This window comes from Pelecanus crispus, chromosome 8, assembly GCF_030463565.1.
Source record: "Pelecanus crispus isolate bPelCri1 chromosome 8, bPelCri1.pri, whole genome shotgun sequence".
Lineage (NCBI taxonomy): Eukaryota > Metazoa > Chordata > Aves > Pelecaniformes > Pelecanidae > Pelecanus > Pelecanus crispus.
Window position 1 is genome coordinate 32,684,723 of NC_134650.1, and position 27,925 is coordinate 32,712,647.

The 27,925-nt window shown below is 42.8% G+C and overlaps 1 protein-coding gene across 1 annotated transcript in view; it reads left to right on the forward strand.

Annotated features, from left to right (window-relative positions):
- Window positions 1-27,925, forward strand: part of ZNF423 (zinc finger protein 423) — a 182,744-nt gene that overhangs the window by 42,509 nt on the left and 112,310 nt on the right. Inside the window, exon 3 of the mRNA XM_075715720.1 lies at window positions 22,238-25,461. Coding sequence (XP_075571835.1) covers window positions 22,238-25,461 — 3,224 coding nt within the window. The remainder of the gene's footprint in view (window positions 1-22,237; window positions 25,462-27,925) is intronic.

Genomic DNA, 27,925 nt, shown 5'->3' on the forward strand with positions numbered 1-27,925 from the left:
TGTCTCTTGATGTTGCTGTTTCATAGTAAAAAAACCCATGGACGAGATGGGAAGGATATAGCTAATGTGAAATGGATGGCTTCCTTCAGGGTTATGGCTTTCATTAGCTCATAGATGCAGCATTATGATAAACAAAATGTCTGACTTAACAGAACAACTGTTAAGAAAATTTCAATTGGCCTTTTTTCATGTGTCTGCTGAAATGATTATGTTTGAAAATGTTTGGTTTGGATTCACAGAAGAAGTTAAATATCCTTATTGTGGGCCATTGAGCACCTGTTTCTGCCCGTAAGACTCAATGTATCTATTCCCAAAACCTTGTTTTAAGAAGTCCATGGGAAATGATAGTTTCTTAGTTTTTCTTTATCAAATGGCTGCACTGTACTGTCCTACCCCTTCTCTGTAGTTTATTTACATGCTGCTTAGTCATGAAGGGTTTGACAAAGATAGATATCAATATCAAGAAGGGACACAATGATTTGTTCTGCTCCCAAGAGCTAGTTCTGCTTGTGTGGATTGTAAGGTGGCCCTGCTCCCCCCTCCCTACTTACAAGCAAAGTTCTCCCTATTATCAAAAAGGAAACCACCTTCATGACTTGTATTCTCCCAGCAGGTCAGTTTAAGCTTCACACTGTAACAGAAGTAACAAGTAATTAAGAGTAATAAGCAATTGTGATTAAAAAATCAAGAGAAAACCTTCATTTTCAAGGGGCCATGTGCTGGTAAAAGCGTTCCCCAGCTGAACTGTATGGATGTGTGGAATGTGGGATCCCCTACACATACTCGTGTTGGGAAGAGGCTGTAATAATTTGTGACTTGACATATTATTGCCATGTTTCCTTTTGATCATGGCAGACATCCACAAGGCTCTGTCCCATCCTTGTAGGAGAATGAACATGGGTCCTTGCAAACTAAGTATCTTCTAAGTGTCTTCTGTTCAGAGTTCAAAAGCAAGAGGGTCCTTGATTGAAAGAAGGTCAACTTCTACCAGGCATATTTGTTGCCTTGGTCAGATGATAGAGTTGATGATTCTGTCCCCTCCCCTCACTTGCTGGAAGTTGAAAAATAGTTATGAGTACCATTTTGAAGGCTGTTTTGCAGGGTGCCTGACAAATGCTTCATGTCAAAGCATTCATCTTTTCCCTCTTGTGGGCTAAGAAAGAGCTCAACTCACTTAGGTGTTCATTGGTCACACAATGAAGGCTAAGCACACTATCCCTTCAAAAAGTCTGGACTTCTGCTTTGTTTTGAAGAGTTGAATTAGTCCTTTATTTTATGGAGGCCGCTTTATCTTTTGTGAAAAAGGAAGCGCAGATGAAGGGTGCTGAGATGGATGAGAAATCCTGTATAGTCTTTAATTAACTTCAGCAACTTCATGGAGACCTTGCAACAGGGTTTTAGGCTGAGATTAGTACAAGAATACATACTGATATATTAGAAAGGAACATCACGAGGCCTCATGTGTGAATATGTGGGTCCATGTGATGGGACTGCTGACACTTTGACTTCTCTGAATGTCTAGAATATGTTTTCCTGTTGAGCATCCTGGCACAGCTTTACAGAAGAGCAGGTCTTCTTCAACAGACTATCAAAAAAGCTTCAGATCACTGGATGCTCTGTGAGATACTGCTTGCCTCATCTATCTCAGCTGCTGAAGTAATCCCTGTGACCAGATTTTGAAAGCAACTTCTTTGTGACATCCTCACACAGGCCACGAGCCTGGTGTGAACAGCACTGTTTAGCGAAGGCACGGTTTTCAGCTTTGTAGTTTCTTCATCCACTGCAACTTCAGAAAGCTCATCTGTTGTATGGGAGAGGATGCGATTAGCAGCAGTGGTATGTGCCTAGCACTGCTGTGTGATTTGCAGAGGTACTTGAGAGATGCCTGAAGGGTGTTTATGTTCATGTTGCCATTTTCAGTAATCAACCCTTATTGATTTTTCCAAGAAATCAAAGTTCTTTTATAGGAAAAAAGTATGGAGGTTTCTCTTTCATTGATGGATTTTTGATTTCTAAAAATTGCAGCAACTTAGAAGCCTTCTTGCTTTTTGGCCCCCAATGCTTCAGCACACATAGAAATCTGTCTTTGAATCAGTCTGGGTAGTGTTTCATGTGGTACATTTGCTGATGTGCTGTTTTTCTTTCTACGCTGTCTGTGGAACAACTTGCTGCTCCCTTCTTCCATGAAAAAGCCCACCCATCTCAGTCACCCCTCAGCACAGGTGAACCCCAACACAGCTGAGATAACATGCATGTCTAACTTGCGTGCAGGCAGCAGCGATCTTGAGAGCTTCATGATGGTAACCAGAGCATCCAGTTTGGGAGTTCAGTAGTATACTGTTTGCAAGGCCTTCCATTTCACATTACCAGTAGAAATGGTTTTAATGGAATACATATGCTCATGAGAGCAATAAATTCAGGCCCACAAACACAGAGGTACAGATTTAGGTATTGCTTAATCTTTCTTATTTTGGGGAGGCTTTTGCAGTCTGCTACACTGTGGTGGGTTAACCTTGTCCAGCTGCCAGACACCCATCCAGCTGCTCTCTCACTCTCCCTCCTCAACAGGACAGGCAGAGAAAAGAAGATGAAAAAGCTCATGAGTTGAGATAAAACCAGGAAGATTGCTTAGCAATTACTGTCATGGGCAAAACAGACTCGACGTGGGGAAAATTAAATTAATTTTAATTTATGCCACAGGAGAGCTGGGAAATGGTGGGCAGTGGTCAGTACAGTGATGGTCAGTCAGTGGTGGGTCTGTTGTGGAGCCGGCTGTGTCCAGTACAGGGCAGCCCCTGACCTCTTCTCACAGAAGCCCCTACTGCAGCCCCCCTGCTACCAAAGCCTGGACACGTACGCCCAGTACATACACACATTTCCACCCTGTGCTGTGCTGCGTGGGCCCCGACCAGCCTGACCCCTGGCCTCCAAGCAGATGTCTCCAACTTTTCTTGCCTGCTGTCAGGGTAAGTAGGTGATGGGCTCTCACCCGAATGTTGATTCTGAGCCTGGCTTGTGGAGGCCCCCTTTGATGTTTTATTTTGGCTTCTCGCCAGGGAGTCCAGTTTTTAAAGCACTGGGGTAATGATCAGGTTATTATTTTTATCCCTGCTTCAGAATTCACTGTTCTGCAGACGTTGTGTTTCCTGCACTCTTGCTGGGTAGCTAGTTAGCAAAATGTCCCCGAGAAGGACATGCCACCAGATGCAAGATCTGTTTCTGCGGTGCTGGGAGGAATAACATGCAGACTGCAGAAAGTTGCCTGACTGTTGGTATGTTAATGTCACAAACTGTGGCTTGCTCTTTACTGCTTTCCTAAGTTAGCCATCCCAGAGCACTATTTGGAAACAAGTACAATGCACCTGGTGGGTCAAGAAAAGCCTTCCTTACTTTTGTTCTGGATACCTGGTAGTGTATGTTAGCATGTCAGAGTGCGGGGCCATGTGTGCAGTATAGTAAAGCTCAGTCTGGAATTAATACCTGCCTGGAGTTTTCTATGCACTTAGGTAGGAAATTGAGTTTTATCAATCATTCTAAGTATTTGTGCTTAGTTAACTCCAGAATAAGTACCATACAGATTTATGGACTGCCCAATTTATTATTAATCTGAGGAAAAAGAAGACAAAAAAAATGTATCTGATCCATTGAATATCCTATCTTTTGGCAGATCAGGAAGACAAAACCAAGTACTGAACACTTGCCTGGAACAGAAATCTTCAGAAATGATCATTTGATGTAGAAATAAGCTGGCAGAGCAACAAAGGTTGCCTATATTTAACATACGTAGCATTTTACTGCTAGATACAGTGGCTAACTCGGGTGTCAAAAAATAAGAGACTTTGCACAGAAGCTGGTTTTTATTCATTTTGTGACACTCTTCCTAATGCTACCCAAACCAGCATGTGTTAGTCTAATGGCCCTTCTGTATCTCCCTTTTTATATCTCTGTAGCTGTTTGGAATTTGGAAATTCTCTAATACCCTGCGTACTGTAACGTTTTGAAACTATGCTTGAGCGTAAATGTATTTTGATGCCCCTGTTTGCTTTAAATGGCAGAAACACTGAATATAAAATAGAATATATTAGCAGTTTGCTGACTTAAAAGATGGCATTTATTATGACGCAGAAAGAGTTAATCCTAGACTTCTAGCTCTGAGCCTAGTTTATTGAGCTTCTGGATACACGTGTTAATTTTCTCAGATGAGGGATAATGGATGTCACTTGAGAAAACAATACTGATTTGGGTTCTTTCATAGTTTGTGGGTTTACGTCCCACATGGTATAGAAGCAGGCTCTGGGAGATTGCCTGAAATATGCCTGGCCTCTCAGCTGCACTAAAAATAATTCCTGCTTCCCGTACTTCTAGAAGTAATTCTGAGATGCTGCAAACCTTATCAGCTCCTTGTTTAGGAAAAAGATTTCACTTCAGCTTTCAAAGAGCAATAAGGGAATGGTCTTTAGGGGTAACTGTTGTATTTCTAAAACACTCCTTTCTAAGAATGTACGTGTGGTTTGGAGTTTTTTTGTTTTGTTTCATCGCTTTTGTTATGAAGTGTTCTTGGTTGGGTGACCTTTCTTTGAGAGCAGCAGTTCACATTGGATTTGGGCAAAATGGGTTTGATAGTCCTTGCTTTACTAAGCACTAGCACCTAGATGACAGTAATTCACCCTCTAATACCCCCACAAAACCTATTTATGCAGAACTTGACATGATTTGCAGTCTCCGTAAAGGAGGAACATAGGACTTAAGCAGTGCCTAGAATTAATTTTTTGACCTCCATTTCAGTTATTGGTTGAAGTATTAGGCTCTTCAGACAACTGAGCTGCTCTTGCTATAACCTGGCACTTAGCACCTTATAACAGAGTCACACTATCAATTCTGTGGCATTCATGCGTCTCCCTCATAACGTGAAGGGGGAAAAATTGCAAGGGAAATTGCTGCCCAGCATTGGAGAGTTTAAGGCTGCCAGTAAAATTGATCTTAGTAGCGATAATAGTCCAATTTAAGCCAGCACAATCACAACCTTTTTATTAATATTGGCTTACCATCATCCATTTTAACTGTAACACATTGCCAGTGAATGCCAACGAGCATCCCACCGTCAGAATACTTGTTTGAGGTTTGTGATCAGCAACATATACAGGTTCAGAGGCATTATTTTATTTATTTGTTTCCAGAGACAGAAAAAAATGCTGGCAACTAATAGTTTTGAGGGAGACTTTTTTTCTAGCACCTATTTTAGGGAAATGTGTGAATGGAAAATTTTGTTTCCATGAATTCAGATAACATCTGCATTAATATGGTATATCGTAAGGATCATTAATGTTCAGAGTATATTATCAGGTGTTCTCTAATGCACTTTTGATGAGCTTTAATGATGCTTGCTGTAGTGTTTTTTCATCTTTTCTCTCCCTCCCCTTTTTTTTTTCTGCTTGATTGTAATAATGACTTAACCCAGGTGGTAGACTCTATCCGGAAAGTGCCCAAGGGAAATATTATTCCCTAGTACCAGCAAACATCACAGATAGTCATTGAGTTCACTATGGTAGTCTCCCCAGGAGAGAAGATCTTGGCTCTCCCCTTGGGTGTCTAGACCTGCCCCCCATTTGCAGTTTAATAATTTGGCTTTGGGAGGAGATGGAGAAATAGCAGAAAGAAACAAGACGAAAAAAGTAAGTGGAGGGAAAGGAGAGAAGCCAGTCATGCAGTGTAACTTTAAAAATTAACCTGATTTCTATTAGAAAATAACTTGTCATAGAATAAGAAAGTGTTTGGATCATTTGGAGATGATTAGTAAGGAGCACAGTGCAGTTCAAAATGGCAAGGCTGAGTACATGCAAGGATAGAGAATTTTCTCTTTGGGTTAAGAGGTTGGTTGTGATTCATGCTAAAAAATACTTTTGGTTTTTGGAAGTAACTGGTATTTGTCCTTGGTATTTGTCTTTTATAGATCTCTTAATCTACACTGTTGGTCAGGAAGCTTATTTTAAAAGCCGTAGTGTCATGGTCCCCTTTATGCCATCCAACTGCAGAGAAAAGCAAGCTTTGAAGTAAGCATCACAGTTATATTGTAGCTTCACTGAGTAGAGATGCCATATAAAAGAGCAAAAGTGAAAATACAGGCAATGGTGAAAGAAAAACATTACAAATACCTTCAACTGAGCAAGTTCTTTGTAGTAGTGAGTTTGCAGAGTGTCAGGTATCACTCACTGTGTGCCATTAAGATTTACTGGCAGTAGCCAGCGTCTGCACCACAAGCAAGAGTAAATCATGTCGGTTGTTTAAAAGATGGTCTCTTGTAAGTTACCCAGGTTTACAAGCACATGGGAAGAAGGGGGTTCTTTGTTTTCTTATTTTTTCCAAATCTCCGTTTCATTGTTCACAGAAGAATTCAAAACTAAAGTACCCAGGAAGAAAATTATGCTGTTAGGTTGCTTTTGGCTACACTATATTGAAAGCTATACTTTGCAAATGTAATCTGTAACAGCAAATGGTGTACAAAAGGAAAGGAGTCATGTTGTTGCACACAATGCTTTTCATTTTCTGTACAAAAGCTTGTTTAAATCATTTTATGCCCTCCCCTTTTTAATGTCTTTTCCCAGGCAGCAGTTAAACGCATGCCCCCATTGCCCCAGAGCTGAGTGCATGGCACAGGGAGACGTTTCACAGCCAAGGGTGCTGCTAGCACACAGGCTTGAGCGCAGCTTCCCCACAAGTGGCTGTGTTGTCTGAGACAGATTTGCTTTGAGGTTGTTTCTACTTTCTAAAAGCAGTTTGCACCATCTTTTAATCTGCCCACATCTGCCCCTTTTAGGCTGCAGCAGCCCCTTAAGATTCTCCATGGATGGGGCAAGACTGGAAGGACACAGCGCGAGTCTCCTAAAATGGAAATGAAAAACCTAAGTGATATCTGGCCCAAAACTGTTTTAGATTTCTCTTGGAAAAAAGAGGCTTTTTAGTGGTCTTTTACTTCTGGGATCATGGTTTCCCTCCCCAGTGAGATGCATTTTGTGTCAGCTGTTTCTATATTAAAAAAGTCTCCTGAAATAACCGCTCTTGGCTTGTCAGCATCTGGCAGTCCTCTTCTCCTGAAGCAGGCAACACCAAGGTCCCGTGCGAGCACGAAGGACCTCGCCCCCGTGGAGAGGGGGGTGCCCGGCCCGGCCGGGGTCACAGGTGGGGCAGCCCAAATGGATTGCACTGCGGTTGCTTCTGATGTGCCTGGCCCGTGCATGCACACCCCGATTAAATTTCTGTTCTTGTCAGTCCATTAAACCTCCCAAAGTGATTTGTTCTCCCCAGAGAATCAAGGGAGAGGGGGTAGAAAGGTAAAAAGAGAAAGAAGGAGGAAAATAAAGAAGGGCTGGCAGGGGGAGAAGGTGAACCAAAAATGAGTAAAACAGAGCTGCTGAATGCAATAGCCAAGTATTACATTATAGACTCCCAGTTTGGATATAAACAAAATGTTTCCTTAGAGCAGAACCGCATCCAAAAGTTAGAAAAATTGTTTCCCAGCTGCAGTCTGTCCTGCCTCAGGAGTGGGAGAAGACGGCTTACCCCTTGCACCCCTCTCCTTACCCCTTGCACCCCTCTCCTTACCCCGCCAGCCCTCTCCACACACCCGTGCACACATCAGCCCCCGGTTTGCACTGCGAGCGGATGGTGGGACAGTTTTGAGATACTGCTTATGTTTCATAGCTGGATCCCTGGGTGATTTCTGCTGCCCGGGCCAGGCAGCTGGCTATCCTGGCTCCTGCAGAAATTGTGCCTCTCGCTGCTGCCGAGTCCTTCCCTTCCTCAGGCCAGGCCCGTGGCCATGCCGTGGCCGCTGTGGCTGGAAGAGCCCGGCCCTCACGTCAGGACAGGCACCATTTTCTGCCACCCACCTTGTCTGTGCTGGCTGCCCTGGGCTCAGCTGCCTGCCTCCATCTATCCAACTCTTGGGCCGATTGCCATCATCATCTCATAGCACTGTGTTGACTTTTCATGCATCTCGATGGCCCTGATTGAATGTGACCTAGTGTGACCAGCCAGCTTTGTTGATAGATCGTTTGACGTTGCTAAATTGTGTGGGTTTTGCAGGCCGGCGGTGCAGCTCACATGGCACTGTGTGACAGTGAACATTCCGCAGCAGCTTCCCCTAACGTCCCCTCAAAGGGGCCAGGGACAGAGCAGGGCAAGGCTGGGTCTCCTGGTGGGTTTCAGGTCAGCCAGGTTCTTGGTTTTGAGGAGTCTGCGTCTCTTAAAATATCGTTCAGCTAAATGCAGAGTGTTTTCTAACAAAACAAAAAAGCCCATGCCAAAAGAGCATGACTGTTATCACCAAAGTTAATAAAAGTAAGGAAATTAATACTTATAGTTGACCTCCAATACCTAGGCACAGTGGGGTGTAGCAAGGAAGTAGTTAGAAAGGCACCATGGTGAGCCTTAGCCGTGAATTACCTTATTTTTATTAACTTTCTGACAACCTCAGTGAATTTCCTTTCTTTTTATGAAGTGATTAAAAAAGCTAATCAGATCATGTAATTAAAATACATAATTACACAATCTCAGAGTTTTTCATAATTGCTGTACATGGTAAATATTGTTACTTGATAACACTTTGCACAAAAATTGTGACGGGAATTTGTGTAGGATGGTTAGGAGGTGTCTGCTTTCCGGTGTTTGCAATGGAAGCTTCTCTAATGCTATGAGATAGATAGTAAAATGTTTTAAAATTGAAAATATAGTGAAACTCTAAAATAATGACTCAGTTGTCTTTTTTTAAATGCTTTTGTACTTATCGGGCAGCTGGTATGTGTTGACATGGTGTTTCTGTGCATTTATAATGGCTCTTTCCTTTGTGCTCACACCTCTGCTTCGTATTTTGTTAGGCACCACCCACTGGAAAACGGGTGTTTTGATACAAAGCAACATAGTCAGAAAACAATCAGATCAGATCCAGTATCTTAATTCCAGCCAAAGAACTGAATTAAGATGGAGTCACTCTTAAGCCTGTGTACAGTGACTTCAGGGTAGACATGATGTCAGGTAGCCAGGAGGTCTGGGGCTATGGTTATGTTCACAGGCAATCCAAAGATAGAAGGTATGATAATCCTAAATAATGGGAAAATTTATTTTTTTAAAAAAAAAAAGTCTGATGTGTGTTTAACAATCAGCTGCTAGGAATCCAGGACCCCAGCCTCTAAAGTGAATAGTTTGAAATCGTACAGTTACTGCTATATGTCAGTCTAATATTTACTACTCAGAAGATTAGTTTTATACTCAGATGTTCCATGACTGAGGTGGAGTTTCCATTTTTCAACAGAAGACGTTGAACTCCTATCTTACATACAGACAGATAATTTGGTCTTGATGGGGAGCCAAGGTTGGTACTTCCATAACTCTTGGTACTCATACTTTCATGTGCTAAACTGAGTATGAGACGGAAGAAGTGGAATTCAGTTTCACAAGTAATTCTGGATAAAGGTGTGAGGGAGCAGTTACTGAATTTCCATTCAGACCATTCATTTCTCCATTTTTGTTTGTTTTTGCAAGGGTGAGATGGGCTAAAGATCCTATTTCAGACAGCAGCCTAGGTTATCTGTGGCCAGAAAATTGCTTTATCCTGAAAATGTTTGCCTTATTGGCCAGAACTAAAATAAATAATAGAAAAGCCTTGACAAAACAAAACAACAAATATGTGAATTGTATTTGGCATATCTGGTTCTGACACTCTCCTATGGGAGACACCAGAATTGCCCAGTCCATGGTTCTGTCTGGGCAGGGAGCTTCGGCTGTGGGTCTGGGAAAGGGGCATGACAAAACCAAATGGATTCTGGGGAGGGGGCAAGGGTTTTTCAGTATTTAGGAGTATTCAGAACGCTAGGGTTTTCATAAATGAAGCTGGTCTGAGCTTTAAAACTCTTTGTGTTGTTTATGAAAACAATAATTTTTCATTTCCCCCCAAAATTTAAATTGTCCGCTCAGTTATGACCAGCTTATTGACAATATTTCTTCTTTTAGACAGCCAGTGTGTGAGCTTATGCAGCTTGAAGTCACTGTTTTGCCTCTTTATGACAGTAGAGATAGGATGCAGTCTCTTCCAGGTATCTTCCAGTTGCATTTCAGTAGTAGGTTTTTGGTAACTCCTGTCTGCCACACTGCACGTGGGGTTTCTGGGCATGTGAGACACCCCATGCCAGAGATCTAGGTGCAGGTACAAAACCTTTTCACATTTTGAGAAAAACAAAAGAAAAATTATGAATTTACTTGGGGCGGGGAGGGGGGGCGTGTGTTTCTAGCCATTAATTGACTGGAGATGGTTTCTTGAATACATCTAGTTCTGGAGGTGCACGTGTGTCTATCAAAACCCCTGATGCCTGATTTCCCTGAGAGTTTTTTGGTTTGGTTTGGTTTGGTTTGGGGGGGGGGGGGGGGGGGTGTTGTTCTTTTGTGTTTTGCTATTACTGTTTTGGTTTTTTGACCATTCTTCCTCTGCAGGAAATGTGCCCCCACCCCAAACATGCACCTCCAGCTTCCACCCACTTTTTAATTTAGCAGACTCCTCTGTAGAAAGCCAAATGCCTTCTGTACCTGTAGTATCAAGGTGCATTTTTCTAGGATAAATTCAACCTCTCTCTCCCCACTGCCTCCTCATTCCTTTTACTGAGTTGTTTGGTCTATTAACATTCCCAGATACTTTTTTGTAAGTATAGCCAGTCCTCATTATGTGGGTAGAGTTAGAGAGAAAGCTATTGAGTATAGCTTTTCCCTTTATTTAATTTAATTCTCTGATATCAGTGCCAATGTCTGTGTGAGACTGCTCTCAAATGGAAGGAGTGCTGTTTGGGAGAGACGGTGGGGAAAGAGATATTTGTTTGCAAGTGCCAAGACTTTTGCTGTTCCTCCTTCTCTTCAGGGATAAATTGAGATGATTCAATGCACGGTCCAACACTAATTTTAATCCCATTTAAACAAATAATTGTGCCCTGCACCTTTTCTCATTACAAATTCACTCTCTCATGTATCTGTGGCCAAGGCACAGAGACAGTTACTAACTAGAATATATTGTACAATTCACATTTGTGTGAGGAGAAAAACCAACCACACACATGTGGTCAGAAGGAAACCTACATTGTTGGTTAAACTAGAGCTATCTGAATACAGACAATCAGTACCGAAGTCTGTATTAAACAATTCGGGAGGACGATACCTTTGCTGTTAGGGAACTTTAAGGAACGTGCTGTCCTGTTCCGGTACATGGGCAGAGCGTGGTACCTGCAGCTGCGGCTGGAAGTGCAGCCGCGGCTGGAGGGGAGGTTTCTGCTGGGCTCTGCACATCTCTTGGCAGGAGCATAGTGGGGCCGGAGGGGCTGTCGTCTCCTGGTTGGATTCGCTCTGGCTCCCCAGCTGCGCTCCCCCTGCCTGCACTGATGAGCATCCTCCCTACGGGAGGCTTTCTCCAGAGCGTGGTCGGTGCTGGCTGACATCCTGAGAAGCCCCTAAAGAATTTAGAGAGGCTCGAAAAGTCTCTCTGCAGATTCATGGTGTAGGAGATGGGGCACAGCGTGGGCTGCTCTCACCACCTGGTGCCCACAGGAGAGGGCTGTCTGGTGCGCCAGGACCCTGCGGTGCTGCGGGGTGGGCACTGCTGGGGTCATCCCCCGCAGCCTGCACGGGCGCTCGGCGAGGCCGGGCAGGGGATCCCTCCTTGGGCTGCACCAACATGGGCGTGAGCCCTGGGAAGACAGACCTTAGCTGTCGCTGCAGCTCTTCTTTTGAAAACCTGAGAGCGCAGTCGCACGATTTGTCATTGGGCCCTTCAGTCAAAAGGGCAAAGATGTGTTGGAAGAACAGAGCAGCTTTCGGCGGCCGGTTTTGTTGTGTTGTGCAGTGCAAGTCCTCAGATCACAGATGCCGGGTCACTGCCGGTTAAACTTGAAAGGTCTCTCATGCGGCACGTTTGTTGTAGGGGGACACTGATGTGCCGAGAAAGATTCTTACCGGGTGGCAAACACTTTCGTTTGCTTGCTTGTTTTAAAAGCCATTTCTTATTTAAAACGACAGATACTGTTAGTGAAAAAGAAGTAGCATTACCATACAGCATGGAGTACACGGCTCTCGTAGGCAAGCCACGCTGTTTGGCTTTCGTCTTGCATAGCACAAAATCTATAGTTACTTTCTTTTTAAACCTTTCAGTTATTTCTGTCAGGTATTGATAAGTGGAGAACTTTCTTCCCGCCTCTTTAACACAGTTCCCCTCAGGCCAATCACAAACATAGCGCAGATTCATGACCAATGTTTATCTAAACAATACTCAGGAATGTGCTTCATATTCAGCAGTGTGCTTTTACATTTGCGGGTGTTCTTTTTTAATTTTAAATGAAATATTCTTTTAAAAATTGTTCACTAACAAACCCAGAGTCTTAACTAATTGTACTTTGCCATAATGCATACCAACCCCAAGGAACAGGAGATTTGCTTAGCTGGAGCAAACCCTGTCTCCAGGCTTGGGTTGGGTGGAGCTGGCGGCTTCATTAGCTCCAGGGATACCTGCTGGGATCGCTGGGGCACACCAGCCCCTCCAAAACCAGGTGGGTGAAGGCCTCGAGGAGCTACGCTCACCAGACTTGTGGAAGCTGGGATGTTTGCAAGTGCAGCTTCATTTCCATTCATGGTGTTTGCATGAAGTCTTGACTCTGAATTCATGAAAGGGACAGGGAATACGTGCACCTTTCTGAAAATACCTCTATGTAGACCTGGCTATATTTCATATTTATGTCATTTGAGTTTTCAAAAGTGTTGAGCAACTGCTGTTCCTATTGATTTCAATAGGATTGATGTGAATACACAACACATTTGGAAGTCAGACCAATAATGCATATGCATAGCTATAAAACAGGTTACTTGATACTGTCTGTCACATGTAATTTATTGATTTTTCTTCCCTTGCTCTTTGAAGGCAGTATAAAATCTGGATGTTGTTGGTTTTTACTGTTTGTTTATTGCTGAGTAATTTCAGCCAACATGTGTTTTTCAGCATTAGGACTATTCATCATGAACATCAACCCATTAAGTTTGTAAGTGCGTCACAGTTTTCCCACCTAGATCAAAATGAGAGTCTGGAACAGCCTACTTTTTCTAACTTAACAAGCTGGTTTTATTTTCCCCTGCAACTTGCTCTAATAATATGACCAGCTTTAAATTCCTCAGGCCGGAAAGCTTGGCAGTAAAGTTCGGTGCAGGGCTGAGGTTTGAAGCATGAGGTTTTTCTCAGGTTTGGAACATGGCAATTGACATCTCTTCTACTGAGCACTGATGGGAAATGCTCATTTAGGAGCAAAATTCTGTTCTTGGGAGAGTACTTTTCATACGTTAAAGATGTACTGCAAACCCATTTTCCTGGAGGTCAGGTCACTGCATAGCATCAGTTGAAGATCTCATCATAGAATGCCGTCCTAGCAATCTAGTCACTTTTGGTGACCCCAACCAGAAGACACAGAGCATTTCTGGTGTCTGGTCCCGGTTTTCTCCTTTCTTAGTGGTTCTTCTGGCTCAGAGTTGATGCATGGCTGAAAAGTTGAAAGAGAGCTCTGCAGAAATGGAAACACCACTCTAATATTGTCTAATATCATCTAATATTGTCTACCAGTACAGAAGCAGATACGCATTTGCCTTAGCAGTAGCAGCAGCTTATCGGAGAAGTCTTGGCAAAACTCTCTTTGTCTCTTTGTTCTAGTTTGCCACTGCCCCAGTTTTAAAGGCACTTGCTCCTCCAGACTGCTGCCCACGCCATCAAAATGAGCTCTGACTTGATTCTGCACAAGCTGAATATCCTGTGGGAAAGTGCTGCCTGTCCTTGTCAGCGCTGGCTTCCAGAGCTCTCTGCTCACCGTGCAGGATATGACCCTTAAATGAATTTTATGAATGAGCTAAATGGATTGTAATTGATGACTTAATCTTCACTTGAAAGTACAATTCAGAAACATGAAAATGAGCACAGTAAAGCATTAAATCAAATCACACCGATCTGGTCAGTTCATGGCGAAAAGTCTGTCTCTAATTTTGGCTTCTGTATTCATTGAGTTTCTCCAAACAGCAGCTAGTCTGTATTCTGATGCTCAGTTATGGGTATGAACTAAGGGAAGGAGCTTGAGCTGAGTCTGTCTTGACAGCCTGTGCCTGACGGTACTCAGCAAAACAGCCTGAGAACAGGTGCCTGCTGTATTTGAGAGCTGCCCGATCAAATGGGAGGGAGGAAATAATAAATCTAGGAAATTCAGCTCATGCATTTCATCCCACCAGAAAGGCTCTTCCGCTGGTGACATCTCCACGAGTGGTTCAGAGTCTTGAATTTGTGCTGTACGGGAAGCACCCTCCCTGCTAACAGTAACAAAACATGAGGAAGGGAAAACATCTTTGTGTATAGATGAGAAAAGGACTTTCCTTGCATGTATTGCAGAGACCTTTATGGAGGCTGATGCTCTTCCACTGCTCTGGGCTGGATCTCTGGCTCCGCAAAGGGGGCAGTGCGGGGGCCAGGGGTGGCCCTGATCCTACTTGCGACGAGGGCAGGCTCTGCGAATCTGCCATGGGGTCTGCTCAAAACATTGCAACCACCCCGCTTGTATCCTTAACTTTAGATAAAAAATGAAGCAGGCAAAGCTCTTAACCACTGTGTGTTGTCTCTTTGTTTTGTATAATCAAGTGTTGAAATCATGATAAATGTTGACATCAAGTAGCAAGAAGTGCAGAATATAATTGTGTGAGTGTAAGGCCAGTAGGGTCATATGAAGTTTGTTCTTTGGCTAACATAATATGAAGAACTATTACTAACAATTAGCATAAGAATTACCATTTATTATAAGTAATTCTATAACTAATTATTATAAGTAATAATTATTCTACTAGGATTGTTTTCCTAAGGGCTTTGTCATTCCTTGTGTTTGAAAGTTGTACATGTCATAGCTGAAACTCTAATTGCATAGCATTCTCTCAGTGTGAGTATTGCATCCGTGATGTGTGCATGTGACCTCATACACAGTTTTGTTCTTTTACATCTGTCTTAAAACGTGCCTTCTTGCTAAATGCTCTGTAGGTATCAAAGCAGGCAAGAATGGCACAGGACCCTCTGGGTAGCAGGGTAAGCACAAGCAGCAAGCTATTAAGATCTTTCTGTTAATTCATTGATGAGTTTGCCGGTATCATCTTCTAATCTCGCTTAAAAAAGACTGGATGTGCATTTGAACAGTTCTGAAGAGCAAATTGCTAAGCAAAATATATGTATAATCCTAACATTTTGGTAGAAATAGGGTGAGTTATTATTGATTCACAGAGCACGACAAAACATCACTGCATGAATTAGCAAACAGCTGTTTCTAATTTGAGTTTAGAACTGTACACAGAGGAACTTGTTTTAGTGTTCACTCCTTTCATTTATAATGAATTTTAATCACCGCTACAGGTGAGAAAAATGTAGAAACAAGCTTGTATCTTGTGGAAGAAACAAAGGAGAGACAGATGCTAACAGATTTACAGTCTGTGATAAAAGGAATGTTTTGGTACACTTTACATGTAATTAGAGTGCAGCTGTTTTCAGTCCCAAGTCCATGATGCACAGCAGAATATAGTATCTGCTGCTTTTCCAAAGGGAGTAAAGAAAAACAGTGATTCAAGTCTGAAAGCATTTAGTTTATTCCTAGATCTAACATAAAACTTTGTCCTCCACCCCTTATTATGCCATTTATTGAAGTGTGAAATAACTTATTTAGTGGCATGTTAATTTTTTGTTACCAGCAAAACACAGACTGTTTGACATAAAAGAAAATAATGTTAAAAATAACTTTCTGATTTTATAATCTGTGTAGAATTATGTATCATCCTATTGATGGTCATTACTGAGTCTTGATATCTCTGCTAATGGGAGACAGCGCTCAGGCATGCATTACTCTGGCTTAACAAGTTTCTGTATATCAACTAAGCTTCAATAGACATCTTTCTGTGTACTTTTAACTTGCAGCATAAAAAAGGTTAATTAAATGTATCTTTGATCACTACAGAAAGGTTTAAACAAAGACAGCAAGGTTTAAACTATCTATGTGTAACAGTTTATCTGCAGCAGACGTCCTAGCAAGTTTAACGTTTGAAATTCTGCACTACATCTTGTGCTGATTTTGTATTCTAAATACCAAGTTACTCTCTGCATGAGAAGAAAATTAGATTATATATACTTTCCATTAAGCCAGACATTTTTCTTTGTTTCTTAAAAACTTCACTTAAAAATGAACTGCAGTGCAAAGCTGAGAAGTTGGGAAAAGAGTCACTAACTGTTGGTAATTTAGTCCAAAATAATGCTTGCCACATAAGCAACTAATTAGGTATAACTGCATTTTTCTCAAGTCACAGATAATAATGAAAGCACTGCCTGTGGTGCCACTTACATTAGCACCTCTTAGTTTTTTATCCAATTTTAGGTTTGCTTTGAACATTTTATATGTATTTTTATATATATATTTAAAAAATGGCATAGTGCCTTAAAATAAAAAACTACGAAGACTGTTTTGTGAAGAAGCTGATGTTGCTGAAGTCTGAAGCTGCATATAGAGTCCTTCAGAGCAGCCTGAACTTCCCAGGGCCCCTCCTTAGTCCCTTGGCTACAGGTGGGTTGACCAGTTCTGGGGGACAGTTGCATGATATTTTTGTAGGGATAATTATGAATAAGTTGCAGAAATCTTTTTTCCCATTGTTTAGTGAAGTGTGTTTGAGTGCGCATTAATGCTGGGTTTCAGTCACAGCCCAGCAGTTACAACAGCATTCAGAGATAGGTGCAGTGTCAGCATAAAAAGGCTTTCATTGCCACAAGAACTGGTGGTTCGCAGTCCACTATTGCCTTCTGTGAAACAACAAACAAAAACGTTCAGTGAAGCTAATACATGCACAGAAAATTGAGTTTGGAGTATTAATGATATTTTTTATTATTTACTTTGTTATAATGGTGCGGGAAATGTGCAGGAAAATGGGGCTAAACACTCCAACAAAACATTTAAGTAAAAAGCTGTCACAGAGCACTGAAAATATTGAAACTTAAAACATTTTCTGTGTAAACTTGATTTGCATTATTTCACACCAGCACTGCAGTGTAAATGAACAGCGTATGCTGTGTGAGGTTCTTACTATAATCCATTGTAATGATCTATCCTTGGCTTTAATACGTAGTTCAGCAATGCAAAATTTGCTGTAAGCAGTACTGAAGATTTCTCAGTCCTCAATCTCTGTGTTGTATTCTCATAGTTAAGCATCTGTGATTATAATAATTATTGAAATTGATAGCATTTCTATCGGGCCTTCCATCTGAGGATGTCTCGGGGTTTCACAGCTATACAGAAGCAAGCCCTACAATTTGCCCTTGAGGAGCAGATGGCTTTTTTCTATTATGGAGATGAGGAACTGAAACACAGTTCAGAAGCGTGTCTTATGATGCCAAGCTTGTTTTCAAAAGTCACCTACTTTTTTGGGCGCTAGAATTCCATCAACTCTCAATAGCCTGAAGCAATTTGAGCGCTTTGACCATTTTTAACTTTTGTGCCGTGGAGACGCTCGGAGAGAACCAGGAGTCTGAACTTAAATCAAACAGCAATCCTTTCCTCAGCAATTGATTTTCGGTTTTTGTTTTTGTTAATTTAACTATTTCTCTTGTGTACTAGCTCTGCGCAAGAGGAATAAACCTGATAGACAGAATAAGAGCACCTTCCACAGCTAATCTCTGGGGTTTATTGTCCTGTATGGTCATGCCTTCTGGGCTCAGGAGGGGAGTCTTGAAGTTTCCTCTTTGGCCAAACCCTGGATATTTTGTTGATGCCTGGGCAGGTTGTGCGGCCTCTTCTGAGCCCCATGGTGCTTGGTCTGTGCTGCTGTTTGCACCCAAACCAGGTGGAATAAACTCGCCTCCCATACCGCGCTGGCCACATCGCGACGTGCCCGCAGTGTGGGGGGACGTATGGAGGCCCTGTGGAAGAGCCACCTGAACCCTCTGCACGTAGGGGAGAGGGAGTAGGGAAACAGAGGGAAACCAGAGGGAAACCCAGTGATGCTCTACGTTGGTAAACAGGAGGGTTTAGGCAAGGGCGAACTTCAGGTCTGGGCCAGCAAATGGGGTCTCTGTGCATGCCTTTTTTTCTTAAGAGAAAAAGCAGCCGGCTGGGGGTAGCCTGGGTTTGCGCGGCCGCTGCCCATGAATGCGGCTCCCAGGGCTGGGGCTGCGCGGGTGACCGGGCAGCTGAGCAAGCCTGTCCCTCTGCAACTGCTTCAAATGTGGCTCCGCTCAAAGTCTGGCGGAAGCGTAATGTTTCCAGCTAGCTTTGAGCAGGGAAACGGGAGAAAGCGTTTGCAGGGACTGTGAAATTTTGTCTGGTCAATTTTATTTCTATTAGCAAAATAACTTTGAAATAATAAATATATCGATGTCGTCAGTGTATGCTGAGACAAGAGACCTGCTTACTCCTGGCAATCTGTGATGTGCTGTTTGTCTGCTTTCTAAGAGGCATCATATTTTTTAAGACTTCATTTTATTGTTTTAGCTTCACGAGTGTATTTCTGAACTTGGCTCATGTTATCTGGAAGATAAACAGAGAATGAACTATGATTTATACTGCAGTTTGGCCAAATTGCTCTTATTAGAAGGAAAAAATACATTTATTGAATGCATTGAGGCTGGAATTAGCTCCTCAGTGATGATGATAAATGCTTGCAGTCCCGTAAACGTGCTGAACATTAAGTTGCTAAATTACTGTACCACTTTGAGATTGATTATCAAGTTTGGCCCTTTAAGCTTCATGACCCACACATATATCCTGAGGACTACTGACATTCTGAAGCTTCCTTAATGCTCTTTTTTTCCTAATTAAACTTTTTATTGAATTTTCTTACCCTTTTAATACTTGTTTTGATTCTCTTATGCGCAAATGACAAAAGCCTTGCACCAGCCATGTGATTCTCTATTTTAGAACAGTCCCACTTTGCCGGATTAGCCATTTTTAATGACTTTAATCTCCTTTTTGAAAGTGATTTTTCTCATTCTGCTACATTCCTTTGATTGCATTAATATAGATTTATTATTCTAACCATCATTGCCAGACATGTCACACCACATCTAAAATATATCTTCCCACTAAAATATTACTCTGGTGAAGTACCTTAGAATTTCCTTCTGAGTTCATTATAGGTCTTTTCTTCAATTTAATATGGCAAGGTAAAATTAACAGGGCTATTTTTCATTCCATAAAGAGATTAATGATAATGAGTTTTCCCTAATTTCTTCAGTTTAGGCCTTTAGTAATTTAGTATCTTGTTTGTAAGGAAGTCAAGGTAGGTTGTTTCTGGGGCTTAAAGTTTCCTAATTCTTTTTGAATTATAAAAGTATGAGAAAACAGTGCAATAAACAGAATCCAGGCGTTAAGCATGAAAATCGGTGAAAGGTCTAAATCAAGCTAACAAAAGGTGACAATCTTTGCTTTCCGCTGTCTATATAAATGCTTCCATTTTTATTACAAACCCAGCTTTTCAATCTGAGAAACGTTAATTTTTTTTAATTCAAATTATATTAGCACAGCAACATCTTTGTGCATCACTCACAAAGTAATACCAGCTTTCTTTGATTTTGTTTTCTGAATAGCCTGATATGTTTGAAGAGCAGCAGCTGGAGGGGAACTGGCCCTGTTTGAATGTTAGAGTGCATTTTGAGGTAGATGGGTTCGTTTCAGAGGAAAAAGAGACCTTCCAAAAGATTTGTTCGATTTGCATGGTGGGGCAATGTAATGGTTGGCATAAGCACATATGGATGTAACGAAGTTAAAGCAGTTGGCCCAGCCTGTGTTACCACTGGATTTGGCCCATTGCATCTACAGTTTCAAAGCTGAACAATGGAGCTTTGTTCACTGGAGCTGTTTTAAGTGCTCAGAGTTCTCCCCGGTGCAGTCCTTCCTCTGCGTGCCGCTGCCCAGCACAAGGCGTGAGTAGTCTGGCTGCAAAAAGGAAGATATTTAAAATACATATATATTTTTATAATAGTTTCTGCAAAGTGGACAGTTTAAATTATTTCAATTACAGCCAGTAAGCCCAAGCAGTAAATAGCACAATGGTGGTGTGCTTTCTTTCCTGTTGGTGGTTTTCTTCTTTTTTCCCCCCCGGTAGACAGCAGTGGCGGTAGCAAACGCAACATGTGCTGCCCTAGTTCAGGCCCAGCATCCCCCTCTTGCTCCCCTTTGTCTCCTTTCCCCTGGAGGAGCCCAGCTGGCGAGAGGAGGGAATTAGCCAGCCCTGAGCTACCGGCACCTCCCCGGGGCCCCTAATCCAGGCGCTGGCAGCCGGCTGCCTCCTTCCCTCCGACGGCCCGTGGCCGCAGGTCCGTGGGGACCGAGCCCCGCATGCGGCTGGCGGCAGAGCTGGGGGGACAGGGCGGGCGGGGGGACGGGGGCTCCCCGGGGGCAGAGCGAAGCTGTGCCGGCAGCGGGGCGGGCGATGGAGGTGGCTTAAATTGGGAACACGAGGCTTTGTTGCAGCCGCAGAGAGAAACCGGTTCATGGCCGGGGGAATGAAGCCTGAGAAAAGTTTACGTAAAAATCAGGGGCTCGTCGCCTGTGTTTTAGGTCCCGGCTCAGCCAGGCTCGGAGGACTTACTTTAGCACAAAGACCTCGAGCGTCTTAGAAGTGCGGGTGCTTGCTGAGAGCTGGGGTGCATTTCGGGAGCGGGAGAAAGCGCATTCTCGGTGTCCGGCGTCGCTCTGGAGCGGGAGGTTTAGTTAAACGGGGGAGTGGAGCTCCCTGGGGAGCGTGGGGCGAGCGGAGCAGGCGCCCGACCCGCACATCCTGGAAAACAGGCAGCCCCGTCGTGCCGGAAAAGTTGTTTGGTGTGTTTGGTTTAGTTTGTCCAAGGTAGCTCCGCTCTCTCTTTTCCTGGGATGAAAGGAAGATCTTTGCCAGAGAAACGGTGCCACAGGAGCTAGCGTCTTACGGTGGCGATATCCTCATTAGCTGAGCCTTTCTTTGAGAGCTTCTCCACCGTACATGTGCTCTTCTTCGCCTGGTGACTCTGTAGTTGGCAGGCACGAGGAGTGCGCGTGTGGCAGCCTACACGCACAGTTGGGGATTTTTTTATTGGTTTGTTTTAGTAAGAGCTGAAGTAGGAACATTAAATGTTTTATAAGGACAACATATCTGGAGAACCAGCTCCTTTTTTGAATCTCCAAATGTATATGTGGTCAGTGCCTTCCCTCATTTACATGGATTTTATTTTTGCTTCATTCCGTGGTTCAGTTTTATATCGGACTAGTGGCATTTTTGCTTTACTCAACATCCCCGCAGTTATTGGAATTAGGATATTTGAACTTGCTCTCTCCTGTTTCTTGTTAACAATTCTGTTTATAAAAGCTGCCAACATTTTATGTATTTTTCCTAAAATGACTGTTTTGCTGCTGCAATTGGTGCTGTGTTTCTTTATGGTAATATCAAATTATAAAATATTTTCCAAAGCCTCATATTGAGCAAAGGAAATAGTTATTAAAACAGAGGCTGGGCCATTGTTGGTTTATCCTGAAGTTGATTCTTTTGTGATGCCTTGAGATCTCCAGTGGTGATTTCCTGGGCTTTTTAAAATTTGTTTGTTTTTGTACCAAGCAGGCAACATTACCTTTCATACGAATGAATGTGGTAATGGTGCAGGTCTCTGCTCTGATTTTTGTGAGCTGTCTCAAATCTGATGCTTTTTTTTCACCTAGATGTTCGACTGCTTTTGAGCAGTCTTTCGTTCTGTTGCAGTTTTGAGACAGAACTGAAGGATTTTGTTTAATGGAGACATTACTTAAAATCATTTTGATGTAGCATTTAAAAAGACCCACAAAATCACAGGTGATCACTTAACACTGTAGCTTTTTGAAATGCTTGTATTGCTTCATTGCACATTGTGTTTGATTTCTTTATTCATTGTTTATTGCTTTACAGTACAGTGAGCAGGTGTTAAACCTGATAAAGAAAAATGCTTTTTATTAATACTATATGTTGGCATATTTGTGAATTATGTGTACAAATGTATTTTTATTTCTCTTTCTCAAACCACCTTTGAAATTCAAGAGAGTTTTTTTTTAGTTGATTTTTTTTTTAATGCTGTAGTAGCAGAAGCCCATAGTGTTGTTGAGAGCTTTGTCCTTATTTCACAGATGCACTGGGAATTGTTTTTAATCTCCTTTCTGCTTTCCCATTACAGATGGTGATGACGACCCACAACTCTCCTGGGTGGCTTCATCTCCCTCCAGCAAAGATGTTGCATCACCCACTCAGATGATAGGAGATGGGTGTGATCTCGGCATCGGGGAGGAGGAAGGGGGGACTGGCCTGCCGTATCCCTGTCAGTTTTGTGATAAGTCCTTCATTCGCCTGAGCTACCTTAAAAGGCACGAGCAGATCCACAGTGACAAACTACCTTTCAAATGCACCTACTGTAGCCGGCTTTTTAAGCACAAGAGAAGTAGGGATCGCCACATAAAGCTTCACACAGGGGATAAAAAGTACCATTGCCATGAATGCGAGGCTGCATTCTCTCGCAGCGACCACCTCAAAATTCACCTGAAAACCCACAGCTCCAGCAAACCATTCAAGTGTACTGTGTGTAAACGTGGGTTTTCATCTACCAGCTCATTGCAGAGTCACATGCAAGCTCATAAAAAGAACAAGGAACATATGGCAAAGACTGAGAAAGAGGTGAAGAAGGATGATTTTATGTGTGATTACTGTGAAGAGACATTCAGTCAGACTGAAGATTTGGAGAAGCACGTAATGACACGCCACCCACAGCTTTCCGAGAAGGCAGATTTGCAGTGTATTCATTGCCCTGAAGTATTTGCAGACGAAAACTCGCTGCTCTCACACATTCATCAAGCCCATGCCAACAAAAAACACAAGTGCCCTATGTGCCCGGAGCAGTTTTCTTCAGTAGAGGAAGTCTATTGCCACTTGGACAGCCACAGGCAACCTGACTCCAGCAATCACAGCATCAGCCCTGACCCAGTCTTGGGGAGCGTGGCGTCCATGAGCAGCGCAACGCCCGATTCCAGTGCGTCGGTGGAAAGAGGTTCCACCCCAGATTCGACCTTAAAGCCTTTGAGAGGACAAAAGAAAATCAGGTCTGTGGACAGAGAGGAAGGCCAGAACTGGTCTAAAGTTACTTACAGCTGCCCCTACTGCTCGAAGCGTGACTTCAACAGCCTTGCTGTTCTGGAGATCCACCTGAAGACCATTCATGCAGACAAACCTCAGCAAAGCCACACATGCCAGATCTGCCTTGATTCCATGCCTACATTGTACAACTTGAATGAACACGTGAGAAAGGTGCACAAAAACCATGCCTATCCCATGATGCAGTTTAGCAACATTTCTGCCTTTCACTGTAACTACTGCCCAGAGATGTTTGCAGATATCAATAGCTTACAAGAACACATCCGTATTACTCACTGTGGCCCAAACGCTACCCCTCAAGATGGCAACAACGCTTTCTTCTGTAACCAGTGCTCCATGGGCTTTCTGACCGAAGCAACCTTGACTGAGCATATTCAGCAGACTCACTGCAATGTAGGAAATTCAAAATTGGATTCCCCTGTCATTCAGCCAACACAGTCTTTTATGGAAGTTTATTCATGCCCTTATTGCACAAACTCCCCCATTTTTGGCTCCATCCTGAAGCTTACAAAGCATATTAAAGAAAACCACAAGAACATTCCTCTGGCACACAATAAGAAGTCAAAAGCAGAGCAGAGTCCAGTTTCTTCTGATGTTGAAGTCTCTTCCCCTAAAAGGCAACGGCTTTCTGCTAGCGTAAACTCAGTGTCTAATGGTGAATACCCGTGTAATCAGTGTGATCTCAAGTTCTCAAATTTTGAAAGTTTTCAAACCCATTTAAAGTTGCATTTGGAGTTGCTGTTGAGGAAACAGTCTTGCCCTCAGTGTAAAGAAGACTTTGATTCCCAGGAGTCTCTTCTGCAACATCTCACTGTACATTACATGACAACTTCAACTCATTATGTATGTGAGAGCTGCGACAAACAGTTTTCTTCAGTGGATGATTTGCAGAAGCATTTGTTGGACATGCATACTTTTGTGTTGTATCACTGCACCCTTTGCCAAGAAGTTTTTGATTCCAAGGTATCTATCCAAGTGCATCTGGCAGTCAAGCATAGCAATGAAAAGAAGATGTATCGTTGCACAGCCTGTAACTGGGATTTTAGGAAGGAGGTGGATCTCCAGATCCATGTGAAGCATAGTCACTTGGGAAATCCATCAAAGTCTCACAAATGCATCTTCTGTGGTGAGACCTTTAGCACAGAGGTAGAACTGCAGTGCCACATCACAACCCACAGCAAAAAATACAACTGCAAGTTTTGTAGCAAAGCTTTTCATGCCATCATCTTGCTTGAAAAGCATTTGCGGGAAAAACATTGTGTTTTTGATGCTAGTGCTGAGAATGGTACAGCTAATGGTATGACCCCAACAAATAAGAAGACAGAAGGGGCAGATATTCAGAACATGTTAATGAAAAATCCAGATACTTCCAACAGTCATGAAGCCAGTGAGGATGATGTAGATGCTTCTGAGCCCATGTATGGCTGTGACATTTGTGGGGCTGCCTACACTATGGAGGTCCTCTTGCAGAACCATCGTTTGAGAGATCATAACATCAGGCCTGGGGAGGATGACTGTTCTAGGAAGAAAGCAGAATTCATCAAAGGTAGCCACAAGTGTAATATCTGCTCAAGGACCTTTTTCTCAGAAAATGGCCTGAGAGAGCACATGCAGACCCATCGAGGCCCAGCTAAGCACTACATGTGCCCCATCTGTGGGGAACGCTTCCCGTCACTCCTGACCCTGACGGAGCACAAGGTCACTCACAGCAAGAGTTTGGATACAGGGACATGTCGGATCTGCAAAATGCCACTGCAGAGCGAGGAGGAATTTATTGAGCACTGCCAGATGCATCCAGATCTCAGAAACTCCCTCACCGGGTTTCGCTGTGTTGTCTGCATGCAGACGGTCACCTCTACCCTTGAGCTGAAAATTCATGGGACGTTCCATATGCAGAAATTGGCAGGAAACTCTGCAACCTCATCGCCCAACGGCCAGGCCTTGCAAAAACTCTACAAGTGTGCATTGTGCTTGAAGGAGTTCCGGAATAAGCAGGACTTGGTAAAGTTGGATGTGAATGGCCTTCCTTATGGCCTGTGTGCTGGATGCATGACCAGGAGCACCAATGGACAGTCTTCGGGCTTGACTCCACAGGAGGTGAATGAGAGACCATGTGGCAGTCTGAGGTGTCCAGAGTGTAGTGTCAAATTTGAAAGTGCTGAAGACCTAGAAAGCCACATACAGGTAGACCACCGAGACCTGACGCCCGAGACTAGTGGCCAAAGGAAAGGTACCCAGACGTCCCCTGTTCCCAGAGTAAGTACAGCTGAACTTTGAAATGTCTGAGGGATAAAATGTAGACCCTCAATGTGACTGAGAACTGATCTGATGTTATTCTTTTTTTAAACTGTCACTTTATAAAATTACTTGTGCTACTAAAAAACCCATCAAAACAGGAGGAAAGGTAGAGTAACGCACATAGAAAAATTAGATGTTGCTCAGCCTTGCAGGCTCCTTGAATCCTAGTGGCAGCACATCAGATTTTTTGTCATAAAACTGCCCTAGATTTACAAACAGAGAGATGAGACACTTGAATGGTGGGGATTGAGTCTGTCCATGAATTCTGATGCTACTGAAATGGCAGATCTGAAAAAGCTGGGGCATTTTCATGAAAAAACGGAGATGCTAAGTACCCAAAACAAAACAAAAAAATCTGATCTGTCATACTTGAGGAATGAGATAATTTCTTACCAGGGAACTAAGTACAAGCAGGAGGATAAAGGAACTTTTGAGGAAAAATGTAGTGAATTCCACCCTACTCCCCAACTTCTCACCGAAAACAAATTTCTGTGCTAAAGAGCTTGTCCTTATGGATGTCTGTCAGAGTGAACATTGTGAGGCTACTTGAATGTCTGTGTGCTTACGTGTGTGCCTGTGCATGTGTGTGTGTATGATTTTAAAAGTGATTTTAAAAAGATCTGCTTCATGGCCCTCCTGTAACATAAGTAGTTTTCTTAGCAAATCTGGAAATTGTTGTCTAATGCAGGTTACATATAAGTGTGCTCTCCTTTAATGTTTGCAGATAGCCTGCTTTTCCATTTCTTAGCTTACAAGATACCTTGGAACATGCAGATCCAAGTAAGGTTTCAGAAGCCTACTCAGGAGATTAATATCATTTGCAGTTAATAGTCCTTTAAAATTATTTGTTGATGTTTTGGTTCAAGAATGGGCCAAGTCAGTCCTTCCTCTGTCAGGAACAGATGGAATGAGAAGTAGATTTTGGAAATCTTCTCAGGAGACCAACAGCAGACACATCTGAGTATTGATATCATCTGACATTTTTAATTAAACATGATGGGGTGAGATTTTCAAAAGTATCTAAGGAAATTAGGCACCCAACTCCTAATGAATAATTCCAGCCGTAGATGCCTGTTTATGTCAATCTGCTAATTAAAGCACCCACAAACATCTTACTGCATTAAAAGAACCTGAAAATACCATTCAACTAGAACACCAGAGGCTCAGTAAGAGAAGACCCTAAGTACGTCCTGAGGATGCAGACTGAGATGCCTCCAATAGAGCTGCTGCGGGCTGTATCCTCATCGGGACTTGCTAGCTCCGGCTCAGTGCTGGAGCATGCAGGGCAGCAGCGTCTGGCCGGGCTGGGCTGTGCATGGCCAGCTCGGAGCATGGCACTGCCTGCCCCGGCACCCACTGGCCTCAATGCCCCATTCCAGGCTTCTTCTTTTGCCTTTTTAGTTAAACTGGATGTTGTTCCCTCTCGGTGTGGTGAATGTGTGACTAAGCCTCCAGGCACACACACCTAATTCTGCAGAAGAATGAGGAATGGAAATATCCCTCCTTCAGTGTGATACCTTTTGCGAGTTCGGCTGGGGCTCTGGCTAGGTCAGTCTCCTTCCTCCTCCTCAGGCCTTTTATTTCCTTCTAAATTCTTAAAACACCTCTGTTCTCTTAGGTAGGACTACTTCCTACATCATATGGCTGTGCCTATAGCCTGAAATATTACCTTTTCTTTCCTATCGACTATCAGAAGCAGAATACATTGCCATTTTCTGCTCTTATTTCTTGCTTTAACTCTTTCTTTTCAGTGACAGCTTCCATACTTGTTCTCTCAGGAGAGAGTTTTAAGTTCTTCAATAAGATAAATGCTTTGAATTTCATCCCATGAGGAAAGGTCTTAGTTCCTTTGTAGAAGATAATGAAAAATCAGCATTTGTGATGATGGTAAATGGTAGCTTCAACAGGCGTCTATGGCCTGTACGTATGCTAATATCGGAGACCTTTATGGTATGCATCGCAGGAATAGATATATTGTTATTAGGAATAATTCATTATCTTACCTTCGTTATAGGTACAAGACCTGAATTCTGTTATCAGTTCATGTGGAAACTATTGGTGTTTCACTCGGGTTTCTCAAGGCAATGAGTGAGTGCCCTTTGTGTCTGCCTAGCACAGGCATTTTCAAAGAATTACGCTGTCTTTTAAATGGTGATAAATCCCTGTATTTCAAGAATAGTGTTTACTTAACTTCGTTGGCTTCATAGCAAAGCTAAGCAAGTTGAGCACGATCTCTCTTGTCATCTTGTTAGCATGCTGCACACAGGTAAAATACCATTTTACTGGAGCAATCTTAAGTGCACAATGCATGTAGAGTAATCTGCAGATGTCCAGAGAAGAGCTGCTTCTCTCCAATTCTTGAGCATTCCTACATTTATTTTTTTAAATGCCTTACTGATTTTTCTTTCTTAAACAGAAAGGC